The 26,752-nt window shown below is 38.2% G+C and overlaps 1 protein-coding gene across 2 annotated transcripts in view; it reads right to left on the bottom strand.

The window, feature by feature from the left end:
• Positions 1-183: 183 nt before the first annotated feature.
• LOC117380037 (cGMP-dependent 3',5'-cyclic phosphodiesterase) overlaps positions 184-26,752 on the bottom strand; it is a 170,093-nt gene continuing 143,524 nt past the window's right edge. For both annotated transcript variants that reach the window (XM_033976757.2, XM_033976758.2), the window contains exons 7-31: positions 26,057-26,116; positions 25,830-25,986; positions 22,550-22,602; positions 17,285-17,359; positions 16,720-16,761; positions 15,843-15,911; positions 15,207-15,337; positions 11,544-11,655; positions 11,403-11,442; positions 10,886-10,949; positions 10,628-10,709; positions 10,026-10,200; positions 9,526-9,638; positions 7,950-8,027; positions 7,534-7,656; positions 7,377-7,447; positions 6,853-6,975; positions 6,647-6,734; positions 6,115-6,162; positions 5,726-5,800; positions 5,544-5,643; positions 4,499-4,611; positions 3,997-4,035; positions 3,772-3,878; positions 184-2,898 (exon numbers count right to left, since the gene is read on the bottom strand). In XM_033976757.2, coding sequence (XP_033832648.1) covers positions 2,667-2,898; positions 3,772-3,878; positions 3,997-4,035; positions 4,499-4,611; positions 5,544-5,643; positions 5,726-5,800; positions 6,115-6,162; positions 6,647-6,734; positions 6,853-6,975; positions 7,377-7,447; positions 7,534-7,656; positions 7,950-8,027; positions 9,526-9,638; positions 10,026-10,200; positions 10,628-10,709; positions 10,886-10,949; positions 11,403-11,442; positions 11,544-11,655; positions 15,207-15,337; positions 15,843-15,911; positions 16,720-16,761; positions 17,285-17,359; positions 22,550-22,602; positions 25,830-25,986; positions 26,057-26,116 — 2,370 coding nt within the window. In that variant the 3' untranslated portion in view covers positions 184-2,666. The remainder of the gene's footprint in view (positions 2,899-3,771; positions 3,879-3,996; positions 4,036-4,498; positions 4,612-5,543; positions 5,644-5,725; positions 5,801-6,114; positions 6,163-6,646; positions 6,735-6,852; positions 6,976-7,376; positions 7,448-7,533; positions 7,657-7,949; positions 8,028-9,525; positions 9,639-10,025; positions 10,201-10,627; positions 10,710-10,885; positions 10,950-11,402; positions 11,443-11,543; positions 11,656-15,206; positions 15,338-15,842; positions 15,912-16,719; positions 16,762-17,284; positions 17,360-22,549; positions 22,603-25,829; positions 25,987-26,056; positions 26,117-26,752) is intronic.

Genomic DNA, 26,752 nt, shown 5'->3' with positions numbered 1-26,752 from the left:
TTTGCCTGAATTATTGCTCCTCCTGTTCAGTTATACTGTGATGCTATAGTGATAATAGTAGCCTAATTAAGTAAATATGAATAGTTTACAGTAGTGTACATTCTCGCTGACAAGAGTAGAGAAATAATATTAAATTAAGTTGTCTCTATCTGCAGCATAATTTCATAATGAAGCGAGTCAACGCAGATGAACAAGGCTTCCACCATATTTATTTCAAGAAAGCAACAAAACCAAAACAAAAGTCTCATTCAGTAATCTTCTCAAAATTCTTGTTCAGCATAAAGGTTATCAACAATCAAACTAAACCAAAATAAAATAATAGCTAAAGTGTATTTCTTAATATAATAATTTATATAATATAATTATATGAATATTTGTTGAACATGTAAATCCTAAATAGACATATTGGGCTTTTTAATTCTATATTTCAGACAATCTAAGCTTGTGGTTCTTCAAAATGGCATGAAAAAGGTGAAAAGGATGAAACAACTGTAGTACAATACAGAATTGGAGACCTCCCATTGCAATAACTACAGACAATTAAGTAACATCTTTGAAAAATTTTTATGTACAGTAATTATATTTTGTCACTTGAAACAGGTCCATCTGTTTAAAAAGCCTTGATTGGATATACTACCTGGATTAGCAGCATTTTTCACACTGCTTATATCGCAAAATTTCAATATGAAAACATAATTTATATTTCAGAGAACAAAAAGGTTTGCCTTGGTTTGCCTTTGCAACTGAGCCAGGAAGTAATACATAAATGTTTGCTTGGCACATAAAACCCTGACATTGGAACAAGAACAGACACACAATAGCCTATAGAAGAAAAACAAAAAAAACAAAAATAAGATTTATATCTGAACAGCATATCACAGTCCTTTAAGTCTTTCAATAGAAGCGCCTCACTGTGTCACCTCAATGCCTTTGGGAAACACATACCTGTTAGTACAGTCATTTAAGAAGAGGCATAGGTATTTACATAGTCATCTAGGCAATATTACAGAGGCAGACACTTCATATTGCACATAAAAAAGGCAGGTAATAGTGAAAGAGTGGTTTCAAACAATACTGCAAAAACTACCTGTTCATGTGTGAGACACTCCTATGTGTATCTATATGCCCTTAGAACTTGACAGTACAAAATCACATAATAAGTTATATAATCTTCATTTATAATATTTTCAATTCAAACTGTTATCATGTCTGCATATAAGGGTAAAGAAACTGGTTAGAAATCATTAAATAAACTTGCAGTCAGTCTTTCTTGCTTTTTAACACCCACATACTGATGTAGTCACACAGCCTACATAAAAACAATGCATCATCATTTCACTGTTGCCCACATTCCATGAAAGATAAAATGAAACTGAATAATATGTTGTGGTCTAAAATGGCTATCTCTAGATTCATAAACTGGATCTGACAAAATACTATTGTCGCAGAGCTTTCTAATGTACACTATGTATAACCAAAATTACAATGTGTATAGTGACATCTTCACACAGTTAATTCACAAATATACATGTTCTGAGCATGGCGGTCATTCAGTCTCCACTCACACTATGTCACAGCATACACTCCGGACAGGCTCTGTAGTTCATTTGAATATATTAAAAGCTCTAAGAAAGGCAGCAGAGATGCGCAATAAGGCATAGAACACACTCAGAGACACACTTGTATTTATAACACAGTCTATAGTCTACATTGACACAAACAAATGAGATGGATATTTAAAGGGCTTCCGTTGCTCTTCTAGCAAAATTATACTCAAAATTAGCTTAGTGGAATCATTTACCGGGTGTTGGGTATTGGGATGACCACACAAACAATGACAAAGGGTGCTGCAGGATGCCCCAGTATGTAATGTGCGATTTAGTAAGGTTTTATGTGTATCGTGGGCTGTGATTGTCAAATTGTCCCTACCCAAAACAGGACAGATAATGGCATGAATGTAATCTAGGTAAAACCAAGGTAGGTCAACATGTCCCAAAAGCTAAATACAAAATAGCATATGGTATAAAACGAACTGTGATCATTTCTAAACCTTGAGAACACTGACCTAGATCAAAAGAATAAAATATGATGAGTTGGTTGGCATGCATCTGTAAGTATCTGGTGAGGGGACTGTAACAGCAGCAGTGTTTGAGAGCTGCCTTGATGTGAACAAAGCTAAGCCATAGAAACCAATAAAAGCTACAGTTAGAAAACATTTACAGAAAGTATAGCACTTAGTCTCACTTACTGTTACATTTGAAATAGTAGTCTTTTGAATCTGTTGTGAGCATCTTTAAACACTGTGTGCGTTTGTGTGTCAGTGTGTGTTTTTACAATCTTCAAACAGGATCAGTAGTACAAGACGTTTAGTACAAACTTTTTCCCATTATAGCTGCTGCTGATAAGGAACAAGTCACTAGCTCCTATATTCCTGGACGTGGGGAAAGACAGACAATGTGTGGCATCTACTGAACCAGCTGGGATGAATCCACTTGTCTCGACTTCTTTAGTGTGAAACTCAGTCCTGCGTGCCTGCATGGCCTGCTAAAGCATCTAAGTAACAGCACAGAGACCCCTCCCTCCTAAGGTCCCTAAAAACGTGCACACTGCCTCGTATTAGGCCATGTCAAATCTTCAGGAAACCGTCAGCGGTGGGGTCGTTGATGTCACTGGCACTGCCCCCCGTCCGCATCATCAAGGCAACCGTTGAGGCAGTGGTCACTCCCAAAGGCGCCCTGGGCCTGCAGCAGCTCGTACTCCTGGTCCAGAAAGTCCAGGCTGTTGTTGCTTGGTAACCCGCGAATAGTGAACTTGTGCGACACTTTGGTCCACTGCTCCTTGTTTGCAGACACTCGCTCGAACAGCTCAGTGGCACCAGGTAACAGCTCCGACAACAACCTGTGAACATGAATCAAGTATAGTATTATATCTCAGAATATTGGGATAGTCACCACTGTTTGAACTGTAAAATATAATAATCCCTAACCAACAAACATAAGTAAATGCTACACTGTTCAAATAATTTGGAATAGAAATTATTTTAGATAGGTAGATGAGATAGGTAGATAGGCAGATAGATAGATGGATACTTTTACAATCTGGACTGCAGGAGCACTGAAAAACCCATTTTGGCTTCCCTGACATTGTGGTCTGGTCACATCCGGCCACACCACCTGTTTGTCCTGCTGCCCTCAGGGAGAACAGGTCCATCCAGAACCAGGCCAGAGCCAGACTGGACAACAGCCTGTCCCCTCTAGCACTGACTCTGCAAACCACATACACCCTCTACTAACCACACACCCCAAATACCATTCTCATCATTTTACTTTCTACCTAAATTACATAGAGACCGAATGTTGTAAATTCCACCTGATATCTTGGACAATTGATTTCAGTTGGGCTTTTTACTCATGTATGGCTCTTATATGAGTTATTTTTAGCAATAATCCTATCTGAGGCTATAGATTGTAGAGGTGGGCAGACTACTTTGTTTATAATAATAAAAAAACCAAACTCAACTTAAAATATAAATGGAAAAAGACTTAGGTCATAAACATCTAGATGAAGTTATAAAGGTGCATTCCTGCACTTTTATGACCAATGTTACAGTCATTTGTTTGATATGTAAACCTCAACTCACACATTTATAAACATGTTATAACAGATTTCTGTTGGCTGGACATAATATTGTCTGAATAATGTTTTAAATATTTTAAGTCTGAGTAGACTTTTGCCCTTCTTTACAGCTACCCTGTGTTTTACTGTACGTACTTATAGATGGGCATGGCAATATGTTCCATAAAGCTGATCTGGAGCTCGGGGATGTAGGCCTTCTCTCGGTCCATCATCTCACTGGGTCTGTTCCCCATGGCTTTTTCCTGGGCACACACCATGACAACATGACAGTTAGAGTAAGAGTTCTGTCAAATAGCACACAGTCCAGACACTTGCAAAATAATAAATCATAAATCAATAGGCTGCCTCTTCAAAACATACCAGATCTCCTTGAGAAAAGAATTCCTTGTAGATCAGCTCCTGTTGGGGCACAAAAGATACAAAGTATATTTTCTGATGTATATTTGTGGAGGACACAACAGTACAAAATTTAGACGGTTACAGTCTGACTTCCTAATTTTTGTATATATCATGGTAAATCATTCAAAAATAATCCAATTTAAAATAGAGAAATGCGAGTACACTTTATAGATTAAGGATTGCTATGTATTAGTTGAAGGTGTAGGGTTTAACAAAGGGGTCAGAGGTGTGCTAATCTAAAGAGGTCAGGCTAAGATTAAGCATAATCCTAAAATGGCACACAAAATGGGATATATCACAGAATGAAGTGTGAAATATTGTATTGTATGCCATCACTGAGCATCACATTAATCTGTATTTTCCTGAAAATGGGTCATCCTTGCTCTTATAGAGTAATCCCTTTGATAGCTGTTATTACACCATAGGGGAATGTGTGGAAATGTGAAAAGCCAGTGAAGCCTACAGCGATCTTGCGTGTAGTTTTCCAGCCCTTGGTTTGGTCTGACAGGTCACATGACGTCATCAACAGGCACAGCAGCAGTGAGTGGTGTGTACGGCTTTTTGGGTTATATCCATCTGAAACAAAACAGCAAATACAGCATCAATAAAATCATTCTACTACATCAAAATAAAATCGAATGTATTAATTTTTCTAATTACACAGTAAAGTTGAATATATATCTTTGTACTGTCCATGTGTATGTATGATGTTACATTGGTGTTTTTTGTAGTACATTTTACAAGCTGCTCTTGAATCTCAGAGCATGACCTTTTGCATACATATAGTAATAAAATAGTGTGTGATGGCTTAGTTCTAGTTAATGTGGTTGTCACCTTTGTGTCAGGCCCATATGTGGTAATATATCTGCCTCTGCTTTTAAAAGTGTTACGCACACAAGATGATTGCACATTAATAATAACTTAGGTAATAGGATGCCGCAATAGTTGAAGTCCAAGTACATGAATAATGGTTAGACATAATATAACCATCATTCAAATCCACTGAATGAGCAGGAGTGTGCCTTCTGTGATTGACAAGTGACACAGTTTGTGAGGTGAAACCATTTAGAAGCTTTTAATGTCCTTGCATTACTTTAACAGCTCCAAATAGATTCCTCTGAGGAGACATTCACTCAGATGACTTATAATTACATGCATTCAGGCGTTACCACCCAAAGGCCACAAGGTTCTAGCCAATTATATTACATAAGACTGCAGAAAGCAACTGTCCTTCAAAAGTGTAAATAGGCCAATATAGCTAGATAAATAATGCCAGAAGCGTATGATGTGTTAATGACAGAGGAACTATGACCAATTAGTCATAGGGTTGACAGTTATAACAAAATGACAAACAATCATTATCAGTCTATGCTGCACCAGTTCACTCAACACAAACATCTATAGAAACAGTGTAAGGAAATTCCCCTTAGTTCTAACACAAGAGGGCATGCTTACTCCACACATCCCAAGAACTGAACCCATAACCGTCTAGTAACAAAAATACAAACTGTCTGCCATCTTCTGCAAATCTTTGAAAATGCGAAGGTGGTGAGCCAAGTCAGTAGCCAAGATGATATCTCTCATCAAATCCAGCATGCGTTGGTAGTCCTAGAACACATCCAAGTTGCTTTAGCTTGCAGAATACCACTGAGAAGAAAATAATAATTGGAGAAAAAGTTTGAGAGCTCACCTTTCGGGAAAACTTCTCAAAGATGTTGCAGCCTTGAGTATTTAAAATGGCGATGGCCTGGGCAAAGTGGTGTCTCTGTCAAAGAATGCATACGGAAAAGTCAAAGAGTGTTCCTGAAGAAATGATGAGTTATGAAATAGAGCACAGGCTAATTTACATAGATCTACAACCCTTTGGCTAACACTCTGTGAAGTAGGTCAGACTAGGGGCACTATATGCTACATTAAACATGTCGCAGTAACATTATAAAGTCACCTACACGAATGAAGAGGAAAAAAACTGAACAAATGCTGTTTAAATGCTAGCTGTTCTATCCAGTGCATTATGCCAACAATACAATGAGTTGTATAAGAAAATGGCTACTTTAGTATATATACACGATTGTTTACCTCCATGACCGATCCCTCCGAGCTGTAGAGAGCAGCAAGGACAGATTGCTGCAAAAGAAGAACAAACAAATGAGAATACAAGGCCTTATTGTACACATTGTATTGATTTAAGTTGCCGTGAGCGGTGCTGGAGAGTTGTTTATGTACAGAGGAATTATGTTAGTAGGAGCATATTAACAGGCAGGCTAACAGTGACACTTGTTTCACATCTTAAGTGAACTTACTAAGTTCAATGGACACTAAGTACAATGCTAGAGAGGAATATAGGTCTGTGACACATGCAGAGACTTGCTCACTTGTCAAACTAATGCTCCTTCATAAAACTTGTTTAAGCACAATTTTTACATATGAAAAATTTGCTAAAAACTGGAGTAACAAGATCTAAACAAAAAAAAGAGATTTTATGGAAATATAATCAAAGTCTAAACTAAAATCTGTGCCAAAGCAAAACCAACCAAGCTAGAACTAACAGAAGAAGCATGCTTTCCACCCATGGCTTATTGTGAGATTTCATACAAAACATAGTCCTTACAGAGGCGACTTGGAAAGAGTTGTTAGTGCCGCGGTGGTCCAGGTCATGGCACAAACAGGAGACAAAGAGAGCTAATATCTCAATGTCCCTAAAATGAAAAAAAGTTATATTCGTTATATCTTTGGGTCATGAATACAAAATCTGAGCTACCAATGCAAGAACTGTGAAATAGGGCAATAAATTATGTATGGCTGCGCTGTACTCACTCGAGGTAGTTGGACAGCATCAGGTTTTTATACATAAGGTAGCAGAAGTGTGAAACTGAGAAGGCATGCATCCAGTTGTGGTAAGGAGGGTCTCGGTAACCTTTCTTCACCATCAAACAGAACCTGCAAACCAAGAAAACATCCAAATATCATCCAAATGTCACTACTGGATTAGCTGAACTGGATTAGTAGTTCAGTTTTAATCAAGTCAACTATTTAATAAAGTTTAAAGCTTTGGGAAAGATAATATTTTGTTTTGGTTTTAGGAAAAAAGGGTATTCATGCTCAATACTAAACTTAATTAAAACTGCAATTGGAAAACACAAGCAGTAATTAAAAAAGTTCAATGAGAGACAAAGAACCCAATTTGTAGATGTTTGATTTAATTTGTACAGTTTTTGCCTAACTGAAGAAATTTAAATTTAAATATTTTTTAAGTCGTTAAACTGTCTTGTGCCAAGTGCAGAGTGGGCGAACATACATTATATATTCAGAGATAAATGTAAAAAATATTGTAAACAGACCTAGCAAGAGTATGCATGTCAATCTTATATCTGTTGATGAAGCCCATGTCCTCAAACATACTGAGGACACACTGCAGAAAAAATAAAAACACAAATGTATTATACAGTTACATATAAAGTGTATATTGGCATAGTTTGTGTATGTAGCAGGTGTTACCATGGGTGTTATGTCATCATGGAGAGAGCGTGGGGTGTATGTGAACTCAGCAAAGCACGAGTGGATCTCCTTGACTGGATCGATCCCTGCAACCAGCAACTTGGACACCTCTTCCTCCGAGACCTACGGCATAAAGATGGATTAAATTAAAGGAAAATACACTGTAGATGCCTCAACTCGAAAGGTTATGTATTACGAATTGTAAGAAACATAAAAAAGAAAACTATGAGAAATATATATTAAACTATATATTGTTCAGATTGGCCTGAGTTTGTGGCAATAATCGAATATGTGTTATGTTTTATATAAAAAAAAATGCCTGGAATTAATGTCTATATATCGCCAATGACAAGGCAAATGTATGAGTAGAGCACAATTCATCCACAATGTCATTCAAAGTGTAAAAGTGATGTTACCTTCATATGGTACATCATCATCTCATTGGCCAGATGAGACCTGAACTGGGCCTCATGGACTTTCTTGTAGAGGAGAGACTAAAAGAAAGAATACAGTAATTTAAATTTTACATACATTTGAGGTTTTGCACAACAACAGGATACAGACACATTCAATAAACACACATACTTTGACATGGTGAAATTATTGATGTGAAACAAGATAATTATTTCCCCAGTGATGCATCGTCACACTTTTGAGTATGAACAACAAGGCACCCATAGTTTCTCAAAGGTCACACAATAGGTTGCGTACACAAACTTAATGATGTTATTACTTCAGATGTAGTGCAGGAAACTACTCTACGGGGGATTCATTGTTGAAAGAAAAATCCAAACTGAAAATCCACAAATGTTGAACCATATCATTATTTGTTAGAGACTGGCTCCACAAACCGTATCAATTTTATGGCTATTTCAACTGACAACAATCACATCTACGGAGTTGAATAATAGCAACACTTTTTGAAGCAGTTGTGTAAATACGGTAATTTCCTTTTGTTTATTTACACTGACAAGGATTTTTGAACTTTGTGCCAGTTTTTGTTTCATGTGGATAGGCCCAGTAATTACAGAAATATTAACCATACACCAGGTCAACACATCTACAATCTTAAACAATAACTTCAACCATAAAATTCTGATCTGCCTCCAGTTGAATTTTAAACTATGGGGATTCTAGCATGTTGTGTATCACGTGAACACAAGCTATGGAGAATCACAGCTGGAGTCTCCTGTGTCTCCGTCTGCCGCTCTTCATCCCAGACTAAACCTGTGTAGATTTCCCTAGAGGTGCTGCTCACTCCTGCCTTTGACGGAGCATTTTGTGCCCACTGAAGCGCTGTGGTTTAACGGACAGGATCGATCCCTTAACACAGCTAACAGCTAATCTACAAGTGCACGGATGGGAAAGGACGACTCTTAAAAGACACTCCAAGTCCCCATCCAGTGACTACTTCTTGAATCATGTCATTTGTTTACACTACAAGACTATAATTGAATGTTACCACTTCTTACAAACAATTATTTTAGGTCTTCTTGACACTACCTTTCTTTTTCTTCTTTTTCAAATCATGACATATGATAGAAGTGGATTTTTTCTTTTGCCAAGGGTCATATCTGGATGACTGAGGAATTACACAGACATCTTAAAAACATGATATACCTTTATGAATTCAACTTCTAATGACATTTTTGGATGTTATTTGACTCACACAACTATAATTTCTTGGTTGGGGCTTGATATGGGAACTGAAACTGGTACTGGTAAGAGTAACATGTGGAAAAGAAATAGTAAAAGTGATGATAGCAGCATTATAACTTATACCTCATATATTTACTAACAATAATATGACAATTTAGCAAAATACTTTTAGTGCAACTTTTTTTTTTTTTTTTTTTTTTTTACCAAACCTGCACATCTAACCCCTATTATGTTCTGTCTTTAGTCATTTCTCAGAGGCCTTTAAATGTTGTATTGTGTGTATGTAATGTTGTGTGTGTAATGCATAAGGTGTGTAAAAATATCCAAACTTACATGGGCAATACTTATACCACAGTAGATGGAGAAAGCTGTCGCTAGGTCCTCATCAAAGCGATTAAACCAAGGTCCGTTCATTTTATTCACCAGCTCAGCCACACCAATCACCTCTGGAGCGAGACAAGGTCGAGAGGAGAAAAGAGAGATTTTGAGAGAGAGTTGGAAATTTATCTGATTTGATCCTAATGAGCCTGAATTTTGATATTAATTGCACACACAAAGGTGAGATATCAGTCAGTGCTACAGTTATTTCTAAAGGGCAACAGTTTGACATAATTTAGAAGAGTGCAGGCTGTACCCTCAAAATGAAGTGAAAGTATGGAATAAACTGAAGAAGCATGAAGTGCACTCCAAAAGGCCACTTTAACATTTAGACTCCAGGATGTGCTGTAATTTGCTATTCCAAGTGCAACTCTTATTAAAGGTCGGATTGTGAGTAGGTATGAACACTGACGGAATATGTATGACTGTGTGTGTGTGTGAGAGTGTGTGTGTACCATCGTTCTCGTCTTTGATGGGAAAGCAAAGGATGTTCCGCGTCCTGAAGCCCGTGCTGTCATCCACACCGCGATAAAAGAGCGGGTGTGAGTAAGCATCTTTAATATTAAGGATCTGACCAGTTGTTGCCACATGACCCGCGATGCCCTGGTCTGCCGGGATACGAAACTCTTTCTGCAAATGAGAATGAGTTTTATTTTATTAGTTAATTTTATTATAAGTTTTATTTTTAGTTATATGTTATTATGTAATACAATTTGGGATTACAGAGATTTGGTGGTTTTTGACCTTTAAAGGTTAAAAATCTGGTTGAGGGTCTGCCACCTGCTTGTCTCTATGGAAATGTCATTGTTTGCTAAGAACGTTGCTCCCCACAGATATGACCTGAAGCTTTCCCTCATGGTGCCACCTGCTTGTCTTACTCCATGGAGAAAAGCAGGTGATGAACCCTCCACCAAACGTTACATAGTGCATAAAATATATATATGGTAATATAATAAATATAAATTCATTTTGAGTCGAATATTATAAGTAAAGTAATAATTATAGCTATAACATGAATAAACGATACACAGAAAAAAGATAACACAGGGTTTCACACCTCTTCATCACTGACCACACCTCCATCAAACACCTTTGCCACCAGCTCATGGCTCAGACGATCCAGGAGGAACACCGAACAGCTACAAGACACATAATTCATGTAGTCAGGCATGGAACCTATCATTCCAGCGAGGTCATTTTGTAACTGTCATCCAATGAGGCAAATCCTGTACGAACAAATTGCTGTCCAGATTGGCATAGCTATAGACCAGCAAACATCTTGTTATATTATACATGCTTTGAAGACCAATCTTACATCTCTGCTCCACTCAGGTTCCTGGCCTCCACTATAATTTCCTGTAACAGCACCGAGACGTCATCTGCAAAAATCAACGAGCGGGAGAAAGAAAGAGAGACAGAGGGTAGTGAATGCATGAACAAACAAACACACAAACCAAACAGGAAATGAACAGAATAATAGTGGATGCATAGCACTGTCGGGTCTGTTCCACATGCGATAAGAGCTTTGTAATCCGACAAGAAACTAAACATAAGGAGGCAGTTTGTTTTACCACTCACAACAAATCACGGTGTGCTGATAATGTTCTCCGTGGATAAAAATCAGAGTGTAATTACGGGATGGAAAGGTGGAGCCATCCTTTATAATGCCCTTTTGATTTTACAGTTATGATCAGCCGTGTAATCACCTTTCAGGTCAGCAATATCTCATTTAATTATATGCGCCATTAGTTTCACCGGGCAATTACTGACAAATCGACTATTAACGGCGAGTGTCCTTTCACGAGACGGATAGAGGGATAAGAGATGCGTACCCAAGTGTGTGAAGAGGTTCTTGGCCACTTGTAGCAGAGCCTGTGCCGGGACAGAGTGGACATAGTGAAATTCTATGTGATATATTACTATGTTTATATGAGTGTGTATGTGCGTGCTCGTGTGTGTGTGTGTGTGCATACCTGGCATTCGACTTTGAGCTTCTGTTCTTTCTGAAAGGCTAAAGTTGAGGTGAGGACGGTGGACGTGTAGCAGAAGCAGTGCTGGATGGCATGCTCATCGGCCTCTGTGTGTCTGGTAAATTCAAAATGAAATAACATTTTTAAAGATTTGGTTAACATAATAAACTTGCAATATGGACATTTGTGTCCATACCATGCACATTAATACTGTTATAGGAACACGTTTTTGTAAGCAGCTGAAAACAAATGATTTTGCATATATAAAATGAACAATAATTAACTCCTTATTAAAATATTAATGTTGTCAAATGCTGTCATAAGTACTACCGGTACTCACTGTGCCAGTAATGTCTGCATACAGTCAGTATGAAGACAGAATGATTAAGCTCTATAGACTTTTTCTGTTTTCTTACATACTTATCTAATAATTAGGGCTGGGCAAATTAAAAAAAAAAAAAAAAAAAATCAAATTTGCAGTTCAAATCGATTTGTCTGGAAAAATATCGATTTTTATATTGCCCACTTTCTTGCATTGGAAATTGCACTGAAAATGTAAGAAAATCATTGACATCAAATTAAATGCTGTTTTATCTCATTCATAAAAGATTTCCCCATTGGGTTATGATCACTGAATACAGTCTTTTCAGTTTTGACCATTTTCTGTAGTTTGTAGAACATTTTTACTGAAGAGGAGGGAAAAAAATCAATTTTAGTTTCAGGCAAAATCGCCCTACTATCAATACATAAAAACTAAACTAGAGTCTGCAGTTTCCTCTCATCACCAAGAGAGGGCAGTGTTACATTGCAGACTTCAGCCTGAGCCTATCAGCTCTAGGGCTTTATTGCTCAGAGAATCCCCCAAATCCTCAAACAGGAGGCAAAATGTATTTTCCAGCGATCGAATTGGTGTGAGGGATTTAGTCCTGGGGCAGTGGTCTTATCACAGCCTCCAGTGGTCATGATGAGATGAAGCCTGCAGCTGAACTGGTTTAGGTGTCCATCTTTCTGGGCTTTTGTACAGAATTCATAACAAGGAAAAGAAGAAGTTTACTGTGAGAGCTAGTTTAATGTAATTTGATCAGAACAATGCAGACTATATTTTTTCATTTCTGTTAAAAATAAGCAATTCTGTATTTTTCCCCATCCCAATCTTTAATCAGTGAAAAACTATTATAAATTATTACATGCTACTTCTGTCAGTTATCATCATTTTAAACATGATTGGCACATTACATTACATACTAAAAATCAATGATAATTTGAAGTGGTCATAATAATATGGCTGATTCGGAGAAAAGTGCCAAACTAAACACTTTTTGGTCTTGTTACTGTTCCACCAATAAAAAATAAATTGGCTGTTTCCCTTGGTTACAAAACTGTTGTAGGCTAAAACTAGAGGAGTAGTGAAGGAACATTTATCATGTCTATCCCCTGAGTCCAAACAACAAACATAATATTGACTGTATCCAGTTCTGGTTCACAGGCCAACCTTTTCTATTGTTTGAGTTGAATGTAGTATTGTACAGTAATTGCTCTGCCTAGAATGTTGAAGGTACCAGGCCAAGTTACAAGTCAGATCTGTGGAGTAACAAGACCGCTCACAGAAAAGCTACATATAATTAATTTTTCATTTTTGATCGGGGCCATTGTGAATCTAAAATGTAACCTCAAATTTCAGTAATTCTACTTTCCTCCTGTAGAAGCAATGCGTAATAAATACAGAAGATGTCAAAGTGTCACATCAGTCTATTTTTATTTGATGTTTTTAAAGTCCGGTGCCATTCCGGTCACAATTACTGCGAGTAGAGTGGGCAATGTGCTTGATTTATTGTACTTGCAGACACAGATACTTCAGATCAGATTTGAAATGGCACCTCTCTAGTTGGTCTGACAAAGGCTTACCAACTTCACCTCACCTCAAGTCCAATACATCTAAAACTTTTGTGAACCAAGTATAACAACCTTTAATCTCCATGAAAGCAATGATCAAATGTATCATTGAGAAATATGGCTTTGGTAAGATCTATATAACTGTGCGTGGAGAGATAGGGCCAGATTTATCACATTTTATGCACAGTTGCCACTATAATCCGACTGCTGTTACTATGGAAATGAGATGCCAGCTCTGTGACTGGAGCCAGTGGCAGAGGCAGAAATTATGGGCCCTAATCCCCTCTCATCTATCTTAGCTGTCAGAGGAAGAGCGTGAGTGGCAAAAGGGATTGTGGGTAAGCTCCTGGGTGTGGGAGTCAAGAGGCCATGGAGATATGTCACTGGATAGGAGCATGAGGGGTATGCTGCTTATGTACTAGTTACAATATGCAAATATATGTATGATTATGTATATGTAATAATTGTTTTCCCTCAGTCCAATTATACTGATAGAGAACACTTTAACTTTGCCCCAGCTTTTGTGTCATGTGGATATTGTCAGAAAGTACAGAGTACAGTACCCATAAACCAAATACATTCCTGCATGCTATGCTCTATGACTGGAATGGAGATTTTGAAAGTGTCTTGCTGAAGGACACAGTGACAGTTTGCACTTCAAACATTTTTAAATAGCCAGTCATGTGGTTGGATAGTGAATGCTTAAGACAATACATGTTTCCCCCTCAAATAGATAAAAACAACACTTTTGCTTACAACGATTCCAGCAATGCTCTCAGCTGGAATTTGTCTACACATTTGTCTGTAATCAGTAGGCATTATGGCTTCCTCTGGACAGGCAAAAACAGAAGAAAGGCAATGCCCAAACAGAGTGCCACAGTAGTTAGCTTCACCTTAGCCCCACTTCTGTGAGAGGTCTGATCGAACCCCATATCACTTGTGCCATCTGTGGGGTCAAAGGGTGTGAACCTCTCAGTGACATAACAACGATGGGCTGCTGCCAACTACACAGGGAGGCAAAAGGTTTCTATCCTGGTCTACAGTACTGCTGAAGAATATGCAATGCAAACACATGCATTTGTAAACTCTGACATCCTGAGCCCCCGAGCCAACATTTGAGCTTCTGTCTGCAAATATTTGGATCTTTGTACGCATCGAGAATTAGGGAGGATGGATAAGCAAAGTAAATATACATTGATTTCAAAGATGTCACAACAATGCACCATAATATTCTGTAAAGGAAAAATAATGAATCGGGTTGCCAAGATCAAGTCAATGTAATGCCTCTTATAAATTAAACATGGATACAATGTTCGGGTATTACTTTTTCTCATTTCAGTTGCATCATGCTATGAGTTAATGGAGTAGCTTGATCTATCCCAGTAACAAACACACTTTTTCTTGTCATGTTATATATAGACATGGCATGAATTAGTCCTGTTTTGTGTTAAAAGTATGAAAGAAAAACATTCCAGTGACCAGTCAAACCTAAGATGACTTATGGTCCTCCAAAACTTATTACTGAGCTATAAGTCAAGTATAAAAACATGACATTTGGCTGTTCTGCTATTTCCCAGCTGCTATGGTTTAGCCCTAATGTGCTTCTGCATTCGCCATCTGTTTTGTATGACTGTCAGTGTCCACTGCTTTCAATAAATCCTGTATTTGCTAGATGGTGTTTATATATTATAGAAACAATGACATTTTGTTATTATAAGAACCATGATATAGTGCACGATGTAATATATCATACCGCATACATCATACTGTTACCTTTTCCCTCCTTGCTTGTTGAAGGCGCAGGCTAGAGCCACCACCTGACCTGTGGCTCTGCTGACGACAGGCACACACAGCATGGATGAGATCTCACAGCCCAGCATACTGGACAGCTGCCTCCGCTCCTCCTGTAACAACATGGATTATTAGTAAAAGCAAAATTCAAATCTGTCAAGTAGACAAAAAGTTGTAGGAGTGAAGATGTTTCGCTGCTCGTCCAAGGCACTTCAGCTCTGGTCAAATTATATCTGTATCTATCTCCACCAGTGTCCATCTGACCAGAACTGAAGAAGTGAAACGTCTTCACTCCTACAACCTCTTGTCTGGCTGACAGATTTGAATTTTTCCTTTACTATGGATCAGATCTGGACAATTGAAGGATTATTCACAATTATGTCATACATATATATATATATATAAATATATATATATATATATATATATATATATATATATATATATATATATAAATATATATATATATATATATATAAATATATATATATATATATATATATATATATATATATATATATATATATATATATATATATATATATATATATATATATATATATATATATATATATATATATATATATATATATATCTGTAACAAAAAGGTGGACTTACGGCACTGATGTCTTGAAGGGAAATCGACTTCTTCTTTTCCACGACTTGACCAAACCTCCCAAACATAAGCTGAACAAGACAAGATACAGGCCAACCATAAGCATTTTGGGCCTAACAAAAAGCATTTATTCAAATAGGAACAGATTGGAATCAGAAAGTCTTTTGGCTGTAACATAAACATAAGCTCTATCCATTCTGTTTGTTTTGTTTCTGGCATTTGTACATGCATATATTTGGAAGCAGATACTTCATTACAAATGGAAAGAGCATTGCTAAAGTACATGTAAGTAGTGCCATAAGCAGTCACTGTATTGCTCTCTGAACCCAGTATGATCTGATCTCTATAGTGTTTTCAGAAGAATAATTGCTAAATAAATCATGTCTGCTTCCACTCTTGTTAATTTCACAAATAACAAACCCGGGCGGTGTTTGTTTGTGCTCTAATATCTATCTACATCCAGATTTCACACTTAATTTCTCCTCAGCTCCACGCTCTGTTCGCATCATAATAGAAAGCCTGTTTAAAAATGCAAGGTCTGCATCACAAGCAGGGAACGCGACAGCACCCAAAGGAAGTGATTACCTTCCTCACCCAAATTTCTTAATTATAAACCCTGCCAGGGATTATGAACGATTACATGTGGGAGGGCCATGATGTCACTCAGGGAAACCAATATATCGCAGCGGCTTTACAAAGCACAACGCACCTCCCTAACAGGATTGGGTGTACTAGGCCATTCCAACTTACACATGTAAATAACCCAAGAAATCCTATTAATCTAGGAATGTTTGCAGAAATTAATGAAGGGAACCAAATCAAATAAGGAATTAAGGAATTATGGAAACCCTGAAAGGAAGCATGCAGAGGGATACTCACTGGGAAGCTGATCTCCTCCTCCAGGACCTTGTCTCCTACTACCTAAAATGAAAGGCCAAAGGTCACAGTGATTATTCAAATGCATGCATGCTCATGATGGTATGTTCAATATGGTGATTTTTTCAATGGGAGGGTATTTTGTTGAAAATATAATTCATGACACGCTTTTTCACATGATACTTCTGAGCAAGTTGATGATTTTCAAAATACTTTTATGTAATCAACTATTTTCCAATTGTGGTTTTAATAGCGCTAATTCTTTGTCGACACAAATATATATACCTTTAAAATATACTTAAGTATATGTAAAAGCATATACAATGAAATCTGTTTGTACGACTGTGTTCTATTATCATTAAATTCATTAAATCCAATATAAAAATACAAAAAATATGAAGTTATCTTGTGTTTAACGTGCATGTCTGAATGGGGCATAATTCTATTTACTCACTGGCACATTAGCCCCCCATTACAGTGGCGTGCTATGTACACAATTGAATTTGGAGGTGTGTAATTGGCCTCCTGAGGACCACTGAATGAGGTAATGAGTGTGGATGTGCTATACCTGGCAGAAGAGCTGGTGGTTGTCCTCCGATACCAGTAACAGACAGCAGCACTGCGACTTGGTCTGCTCCTGCAACTGTACACAAGCAAAGCACACACATTTCAGTGCTCATGTAATCTTGTGCACGGGCGCATCACCGCATTGTCTAAAGCTGCAATTTAACATTCTCTCAAGACACTAAAGACAAGATTAGAGAGGACAAAATGAAAAACCACTGAAGCGGAGCCAGGAGGAAAAAGTGTATTGTTTGTCACAAGCTTCAAGGCTACGTGCTTTAGTTTCAGAGTGGAAGTTCAATAGCTGGTATAATCCACGGTAGTGTGCAATGGGCTGCTTTCTAGTGAGTTATTATGAACAGACACTGGGCATGGGTATCTCATCACTTGTAACTATGTAACCAATTAATACACAATCTATCTATTGTAGCATCATGTATGAATTGCTAAAGAAGCTTTACTTCTAAAAACATGATTTCTTCCCTTAAGCTTCTTCTTATTAGGATTATTTGGGCCTTAAACATACACTAACTGTAACAAATAAGCTGAGACAGGCTCCACACAAAGAGATTCTTGTCAGAGTATGACCTCAAAACTAACCCTAAAAATGTTCCATTCCCGCACAGCCTCCCAAGGACATCTTGCTGGCATTTTTTGTGGATAACTCTATCTATGAGCTACATCATTTTAAATTATACAAGCCAGTACATTGCATACCAGGATGACTAAGGGAGTACAAAGAAGAAGTGCAGAACCATAACGTGTTCAGTATTTTTACACATCCATGGTCTGCTCCGATTATAAATAAATCTCTCCTGCTTAAAACATTCTGAGTCTATAGCATCTCTAGTACTGTAATGCCTCACTCAGACTGCACCCGGTCTATCTGCGATTGCTGTGTTAGACCGGTTTTGTTACAGTGTGACACTCACACGAAGAGCTCTGCTGTTGCAGTCACAGCCTTTGAAAGGCTTGAGATGGGCTTCGGAGTACGGCCAAAACAGACTCCCAATGGAAAGAGTCCAGAGTGCCACAGAGCTACCACCAGCAGCACCGCACTGCACGCCATGTGGTCTGAGCTCTTCTCGTTACTTTTAATTATTCAGAAAACTTGTGGCCACTGCCTGCGTCAAAGAGCTAACCAATTAACATTCATCTCAGCCCTTACAGTACGTCAAGTCATTCATTGTAAAGTCTAAAGTTTAGTCATCTCCAATTGTACAAGTACATGACATGACCACAACATAACCTCTTTTACACAGAAATTTCATTTTTGAATTTCACTGCGAGGATATAACCTTGGACTGGGCTCTTTCTCTGCTTTCATAAAGCTCCTTTGCACTTACTGAACCATTACATTCAGATATATCTATTATGTTTTCAATCTTGAACATAGAGGAAAAAGAATCAAGGTTTTTGCATTCAGACTGAAGGTACAGCAGCTCTTTACAAACAGGAGCGAGAGTTGCAGTGAAATAAATGAAGAAGTGTGCGTGGCGCTGTGCTCGGCTGGAGATACAGAGGTGGAGACCAGTGTCCTGCTGCTAGCGCTGATAGAAAACATCGTGTTCTTGTTCATACAATCACCACTCATTATCTGTCTGGCTGCAGCCCTATTTACATCATATGAAGGACTAAGGATCTACAGTCATGTCGGACGAAGGTGACAGTCAACAAACTAAGTAATGGGCTGGGGCTGTATGAGATTGGAAATGTCTAATTGGGTTTTTGGAATGTTCGCATTAGATTTGCAATTTATGTTTTAAAATAAATAAATCATAAATAATAAATTCAGTTTCAATTTTAAAATGTTAAAAACACCTGAGAGAACACTGAAAAGTTAAAACCTAAACTAATGCAAAAATCACCTGCATTTCAGAATATGTTAGTAGAGCTCTGAACCACAGGGTTAGAAGGTTTTATACATATAAGACCCAATGGTTTTTTGTCATCTGCAAAGGATATTATATTAACTCTTGCCTTGTTGCCTTGTTGTTTGCGATTTGTTAATTAGGACCATTCAATTTGCAATTTTAATTCAATTGCAATTAACCTTGTAGCTCGTCTTTTCCTTAAAAAAAGACGTTATTGGGTTGGGCCCAATTGTGATGACTTGATAACCAGGTCAAACCAATTCCAAAATTGCAGCTTTAGTGTGGTACTCCCAGACTACTGTCATTATTGTCAATCAAATGTGGTCAAAGGAAGGAACCAAAGACAAGACATTAAAGGTGGTTGTTTGTCTATCGGAATATTATTACCATCATAAACTAATCTAGTCTATAATATTATATAATCCATCTTCCTAAATATTTGATATGTAATCTGTTCAGGCCATAGACTGTATATAGAAACTGACATAGCTAAACTGCTAGCCGCCGCGTTCCAAATAGGCCGTGAGCATGGGCGCGCTTCCGGCTCCATCAACTGTAATTCACTCTACACTGAGGAATTGACACCCCGATGTAACCGCTGGAACGTCATCAATCCCAGAATCCGCTCTACAGGATTCTGGGATTTGTATTTCGCTATTGTGTCAGTAAATCACAATATGAACACTAATGCCAGACAAATCAGGAGCTTTCTTTCCCGCTATCATTAGCAACAGGTTTGATTGACAGCACTGCTAAGCACCCGCTCCCTGCTAAACCAGCGGTGCGGGGTGCGGCGTTACCTTCAACAGCCTGGGTCCGGATTTGTTCTTTGGTTGCTATCATATTTGTGGTTAGAACTTGGCTCCAAGTTCACCCCTATAACTGCTAGCCTCAATGAGCTTCATTTGGCTGGAGCTGAACACTATGGGTGATGTCACACTCACTTAGTCTACTTCTTTATACAGTCAATGGTTCAGACCAATAAATGCCCCCTACTGATCATAATATTATGTCTGCTTATTGTATAGTCAAAACTAGACACCTGTGTGCTCTTGCATAGCATACAGCATACCCATGTCTAGTTTAAGCGGCCTTATCTCCTCAGCATGCATTCTTCTCCATAATCTACAGAGCTGGATGGAGAACACAGCACAACGACAGGAATAAACAGGAACCCTCTGCCAAAACATTCGCCCCCAGTCAAACACGCAAGCACTGAGTGAACCTAACAAATCCTGCACCCTCCTCTCCCAAATACTGTTAATCCCATAAGAGCTGCCCCCAGCTTTTTACACACAAGTGACAATTCTTCACATGCGACCAGCCATCTTTGCCTCCTCTCTCCCTCCTCTCCTCATTCCCTCACAACGGTAACAATAAACAGGAGCAATGCCTGATTCAGAATACATTTAACCCTCCCCGAAGCCCTGCATATCACAAGAACATCTCGCTATCTCCCTCTTTTCAGATGTAAAGTAAATAGTACAAGCTGTGGATGAATAGAAGCGGCTGGGTTCACATCAGGCTGGAAAAATGGGGAGCACTACTGTTGTATAATAAATAGATATATTGTTATTGCTATACCAACAAAAGCAAGGGGTTTTAAATAGAGGTTAGTGATAGGTTCTAAAGTTTCAAAGTCTTGCAGAGGGTGTTGAAATGCACTATTATAGATAGTCCCTGAGAGACAGTAGCCTGTCCTCTATGGCATATTGCTGTGTTTGCTGAACTGAAGTGTTTGTAAGAGTTCAGAAAGCAAAGAAAGTTACTTGGCGGACACACAACAAAATCCCTCATGCACCCAGCAGTACTAAAAGTTTTTCTGAAAGTGGGACTAAACACCTAAACTCCGGCCCCACAACCACATTTCAAATACAGCTACTGAACTGGGCAGTGCCTGTGAACTAAAGAAAAGAGTGAGGGGGAGGAGTGGCGGGGTTTTAGAGGAATAAGGAACGATGTGATTGGTCTAACAGGTAATCCACACTTCAAACTCCGCCCCTGCAGCAGGTGTTTGTAATCAGAAACACCTGACTGTAATCAGCAAAGGCACACGATCACCAACTACTTGCAATTACAGAGGTCACCGAAGGTAGCACAAACTTATATTTAGGCATTTTTACCTAGTTTGCACCCACCGAAAGATCACTAGGAACAGTAGATAAGGATATTAAAACACCATATACATTTTAATAGTGAAAAAAGTGGTTTTAGTGTTTAGTGGCTTACTTTAGTTACTTACTTTTACTTATTTTGTCATTCAGTTAAATTACTGTTATAAAAGAGGTGGTATTTGGCAAATCCTCCTCTTGCAATAATACATAAAACTGAAAATCTGAGCCACCAAACCAACTTTGCAGAACTGAAGTAGACATAGTTTATATAGGTTTTGTAATATTGTTGGGTTTCAGATAATACCCCAATATTTTGAGAATCTGAGAATGTAATAGAGGTGGGAGGCAGATAACATAATGGTGTGGTATAGTGAGAGAATGGACGTATGGTATTGTACGCTTTTTGTTTGCACTGAGACAGTGCACAACAATAAGACAACAATAGGAGAAGTCATAGGAAAGATGCTCGTGCCAGGTTATAGCATGAATGCTAATTTACATCTGAGGTCCCAGAGCAGGCTGGTGGAAATACTGAAAATATGAATTATGCATACATCAATGTATATAGATAAACTGACCACAGATGAATTAAAGCAGATATTAGCTGGGGTCACGTTGTTCAAATACTATTCTCAAAACAACATACAGCCAAACACGTAAGCACATGTACTCTCATCCGCTCCCCTTAGCCCCTTACAATCAATACAGAGAACTGCCTCATACCTTACATGCTTTTCACTATTGATTATGGTATTGTCATCACCACCCTAATCCAGGAAATCCAAAAGGGAAATCCACAGATGAACAAGCACTGAACTCAACACATTCAACCTAATTTTATTCTATTATATATATATAAAACTATGTTAAAAATTGTATGTTGTGAAATCCACACTTACAGTAGGAGAAAAGATTGCTGTGAACTCATTTTTGTCTATGCCACTTTGACCATACACTCTCTCTTATCTAACTCCCATGTCAGTTCTTCTCCCACTGTGTGAATAATCTCAGGCATTGACAGCACAGTCAAGTGCCTTTACATCATGTAGTCTTCTTGTGATCCATCTCCACCTGCTCTCCCCATTTCTGTATGGTCTTATCACACGAATATAGGGCACCGTACAGGACAAGTGAAGCCATAATTGAGTGATAAAAAGCTTGCGGTCGATATAGTCACTAAAACAGGGGTAGAAGTGACCACTAAAGAGAAAGGTTTTAGCCTTACAGTTTTTCCCAGCCCCTGGTGAGTAAGTGTGTGCATGAGATATCCCAGGTACTTACATAATGGATGACTTTGAGCTGCAGTGATGCTGCATCAAGGTCAAAGAGCTCACCTGAAAAAGAGAATAGAGAGAGAGGGGGAAAGAGGGAGCGAAAGGGATGAGAGAGAGAGGGGGAAAGAGGGGGAAAGAGAAGGAAAGAAAGAGAGAGGGTGAGAGAGAGGGGGAAGAAGGAAGGAGAGAGAGGAGGTGAGAGAGAGAGGGGGAAAGAAAAGGAAAGAGAGAGGGATGAGAAAGAAGGAGAAGAGAAGGAGGAGGGATGAGTTTACTCTATTAATTATTAATTTGACAGGATTATTAATTATATTTGCAGGTTTAGTTATATAAAACAAGAGAAAATATAAGAAGTTTTGTGTTTTTCTCTGTTTTATATGCAATATTTTTTTGCAATGAAACACTTAAAAACATGAACATCCTTTTAAATAAACAATAAACACTCAAAAATACTGCACGTTTACTTCATTTACTTCTTTTACTATTGACAATTTACTTTTACTTGTGTTATATTATTTGAAAAAAACATTAGGCTTAGTTGAATGCAATTGAGTTGCTCTGAGTCTTGTGACACCGCTCTACAAAGCAGCCGATACCTATCTTCACTACTGGTTTTAACTCATTGAATTTATTATTTAGGAGTTCTGGTTCTAGATAACTAAACAGCATAAAATATACAGAAGATCACCAAGCAACTAACCTGGATGAACTTCTAGTTGAGGGGTAAATGCTCTTTCAGTGAGCCACAGTCTTCATGAAAAAAACAGATGTATTGCTTCAAGGCCACACAAATAGCATAGGATGGAAAAGCATGGGGAAGCAAGGGCAGGGTGGATGAGAAAAGGATAAAAAAAACTGTAGAAAGCTGAGTATGCGAGCGGTCCACAGTGCATCCCACAGTGGGCCGAACAGACGCAGAGGTCAGGGAGAGTGATGCGCTCTACAGCGACTAATAATGACCACTGCACAAAGATAGAATGAGGAGAGAGAGAGAGGGACAGAATAACAAAAAACAGTGGGTAGATGGAAGGCGGAGAGGGAGAAAAAAGTAGAACGAAGAAAAACTGCCATGATGCTCGATGTGTTTGTGTTTGCTGACAATTACCACAGCGTAAACAATGCATGTGTGTTGTAGGAGATTAGCATTAGCAGCTACATAATGTATGAGGTTTTAAACAGGGTTCTTAAGCCAAATGTTTTGTTTTCATCAAGTCTGTCACAAAGTGCGGAGAGTCTATCTAAATGCATAGAGATTTGAATCAGAATGGGCGTCTTCCATTAGCATAATTTGCCATTACTGTAGTTTGTGTGTGTGATGTCAGCCACTGTTTAAAATGGAGGACTACGAAATTATGGGTTGGCAGTAAACAACATGTGAATTGTACAGGTCCAAATATTCTAGCAGCATATTAAATACTTATGCTGACTGCATTTAAATCACAGCACCTATGTGAAAATAATGTATAATCTATTTCTACTGGTCCAGTGGTACTAATTACCTGTCTAATAAGCTTATAATTACAATGCCAATGAAGAAAAAAGTACAGTATAAGTATAAGAAAAAGTTATATTTTATACTCTATTATGTACTCATGAAAAAAAGGGAATCAGATTTTTTTTTGTATATTCAATAATTTTTGCATTTCAAATTACAGCAATATTTTTCTTTTGGATTTTGGTCTTTTCTGATTGATTTAAGATGTGGAAGAATACCTTTCTATTCTACACTATGTATAAATACAGAGAATATTGTAATTTCAGAATCACAATATAGTTGAATGGATGACTAACAGTTTGAGCTGGGTACATTTGGGTGCATGAGAACATGATTTAGGTGCACTCTGATAACCCAACAATAAGGGCTAAATAAATAACTTGATTAGTTACTTTTACCCAGATATATAATTCAGACTCTATTTATTTTCTTTAATAAATGTGCAGTATAAACTAAATATTTAACAAATGACTAATTTTGTTTATTCAAAGTTGTTTATTTGATCATATTACATTTAGAATTATATTTTCCTTAGGTTAAAACACAATGAGTTGAACCCTATATGTTTAATTAATAAAATGCTATTAAATAAATATTGGCTTAAAAAAACAGTAAGAGTGGGAGGTCTGCACTTTTAAGGATCTTTACAGTTCACTATAGTAAGAGCAGAGTGAGTCCTCTTACTTTCAATTTTAATAGTTGATCTTTAACATCTTTTGCCCTCTAGTTTTATTTTCTTATTCACCTCGGGCATCAGCAGTCTCATTTGAGTAACTAAACACAGTGTGAAGCATCTGCAGGTTTGATGCTGCTCTTTAAAGGTAAATACATCTCATTCACAAATATATGAAAAAAGCCAAAATTATGAGCTCTGTGGTGCTGTGCATCACAGCATGCCCTGAGCTTGTTGGCCTCAGCATGTCACACTGGCTTTAGCGGTCTGTACAGAGGTGACAGAAGATGGAAGAGCAAGAAAATTAAAGCTTTCTTTAGTTGTCAATTAAAACTATAATTTTAAGGTGCCCTCACATGAGCCCAATCAAACAATGCCCCAGGACAGATAGCCCCTAAAGCACGGTACATTTGTCCAGTGTGAGTGCACGGTTGGAACTCTGGCCTGGTTGGAGGACTTGGGCCAAAGCACGGCACGGTTGCTCATTTATGCGCACATGTATGACTTTAGTATAGGAGCCCTGTCAGGTGTGCTAATGTTACTCATATGAAAAAAAAACAGTGAATAAACTCCGCTCCGAAACACATGGTAAATCTGCGTTTACTTTCAATAAGGACTGGGGACAGAAACAAAAGTTTTGCAGCCTCTCGCTTCTGGTTGTCCTCACTCCTCTACGCTGTTATTATATCCATAAACTCACAGAGGAGTGTCACAGCAGGACTCATATCTGCTTCACTGTTTAATAGATATTTCATGCTGCTGGACATATTTTCTCCACTAAAGCGATAGCACTGCTGCGCAACACATAAACAGCGGGCCATGGCTCGGTTTGGTTGGGCTTGAGCACGGCATGGTTCAAAAGGCCTAGTGTGAGTGCGCCACAAGTCTGTTTCATATTCTTTAACCCACGTTTAGAATGAGAAGAGGATACATGATGTGATGAGGATCTGTTAGGTGCACTGGTGCACCCAAGGAAAACCTTTAGTTGCACTGGGCAAAATTGTATACACGTGTGCCCAAATTGGGTGCCCCCTGGAGCCCTGCGTTTGTTTATTTGTATTAAAGTAATAAAAGACCATTTTGGGATTCACTGAACATGTACTGTGCATATGAATGTACCACAGAGCTGTAGAATGTTGCGGTCCAGCTCGCAGTAGTCCTGCTCAGAAACGTTGAGGTGCAGCAGTGCATTGTGGGACTGTAACGGCGACGGGCTGAGTGGAGGCCTCTGATAAGACACCTGGATGGCTTGGACACGCCCACACGCCACTGATGCCTGTCATATCAAATATATGTGTCACTATTTTATAAAGGACAGATATTTAGAAAAGAGAGGAGAGGCTTACATGTCTTTCCAGTGTGTTGAGATGCACTTCATCCTGGTCACTCAGAGGATTACAGGCGACCTACAACAGAGGACATTCACACTCGCCTTTTAGCACGCCTTTATATGACTTCCACTTTCACAACTTGGTACTGTGATTTAAAGGGGGCTTGTGTAAGTCTTTTGGTAGAATAGAATTGCCACCTGCTCGTCCTCATAAGTACATTAAACTTATCAAAGTAAGAATGATTGTTTTAAGGCATTAACAGAAACATTCCAGACACCACAGTAACAGCACAGTAACCATTGGGTTGGGCCCTCCCTGTCTCTCTGAGCTTCTTTCTGTCCATGTTCCCAGTAGAGCTCAGAGGGGACCGGGCTTTTCCTGTAGCTGGTTAATCTTCCTTTGGGTACTAGAACAACCCAATCTTTAAATATTGATATAATAATAATATAAGTCTTTGTTGAAAAGTAATTTGCAGTGGCTTTGAACACAAGCGAAGCGGGATACTTATATTGTATTGTTTTATCGTGTTTTTGCATGTTTTGTTTTATATGGTTGCACTTTATATTGCCCTTCTGCAGCACTTTGGGCAGCTGTGGTTGTTTTTAAATGCGCTCTATAAATAAATTTGACTTGACTTGACTCGATCCATTAATCTTTTACAGCTACAATATGTTGTTCCCCAATCTCTGTTTACAGCTTTCCATTTCCAAG

The sequence above is a fragment of the Periophthalmus magnuspinnatus genome, chromosome 13, assembly GCF_009829125.3.
Source record: "Periophthalmus magnuspinnatus isolate fPerMag1 chromosome 13, fPerMag1.2.pri, whole genome shotgun sequence".
NCBI lineage: Eukaryota > Metazoa > Chordata > Actinopteri > Gobiiformes > Gobiidae > Periophthalmus > Periophthalmus magnuspinnatus.
This window is presented reverse-complemented; position numbering and strand designations above follow the sequence as displayed.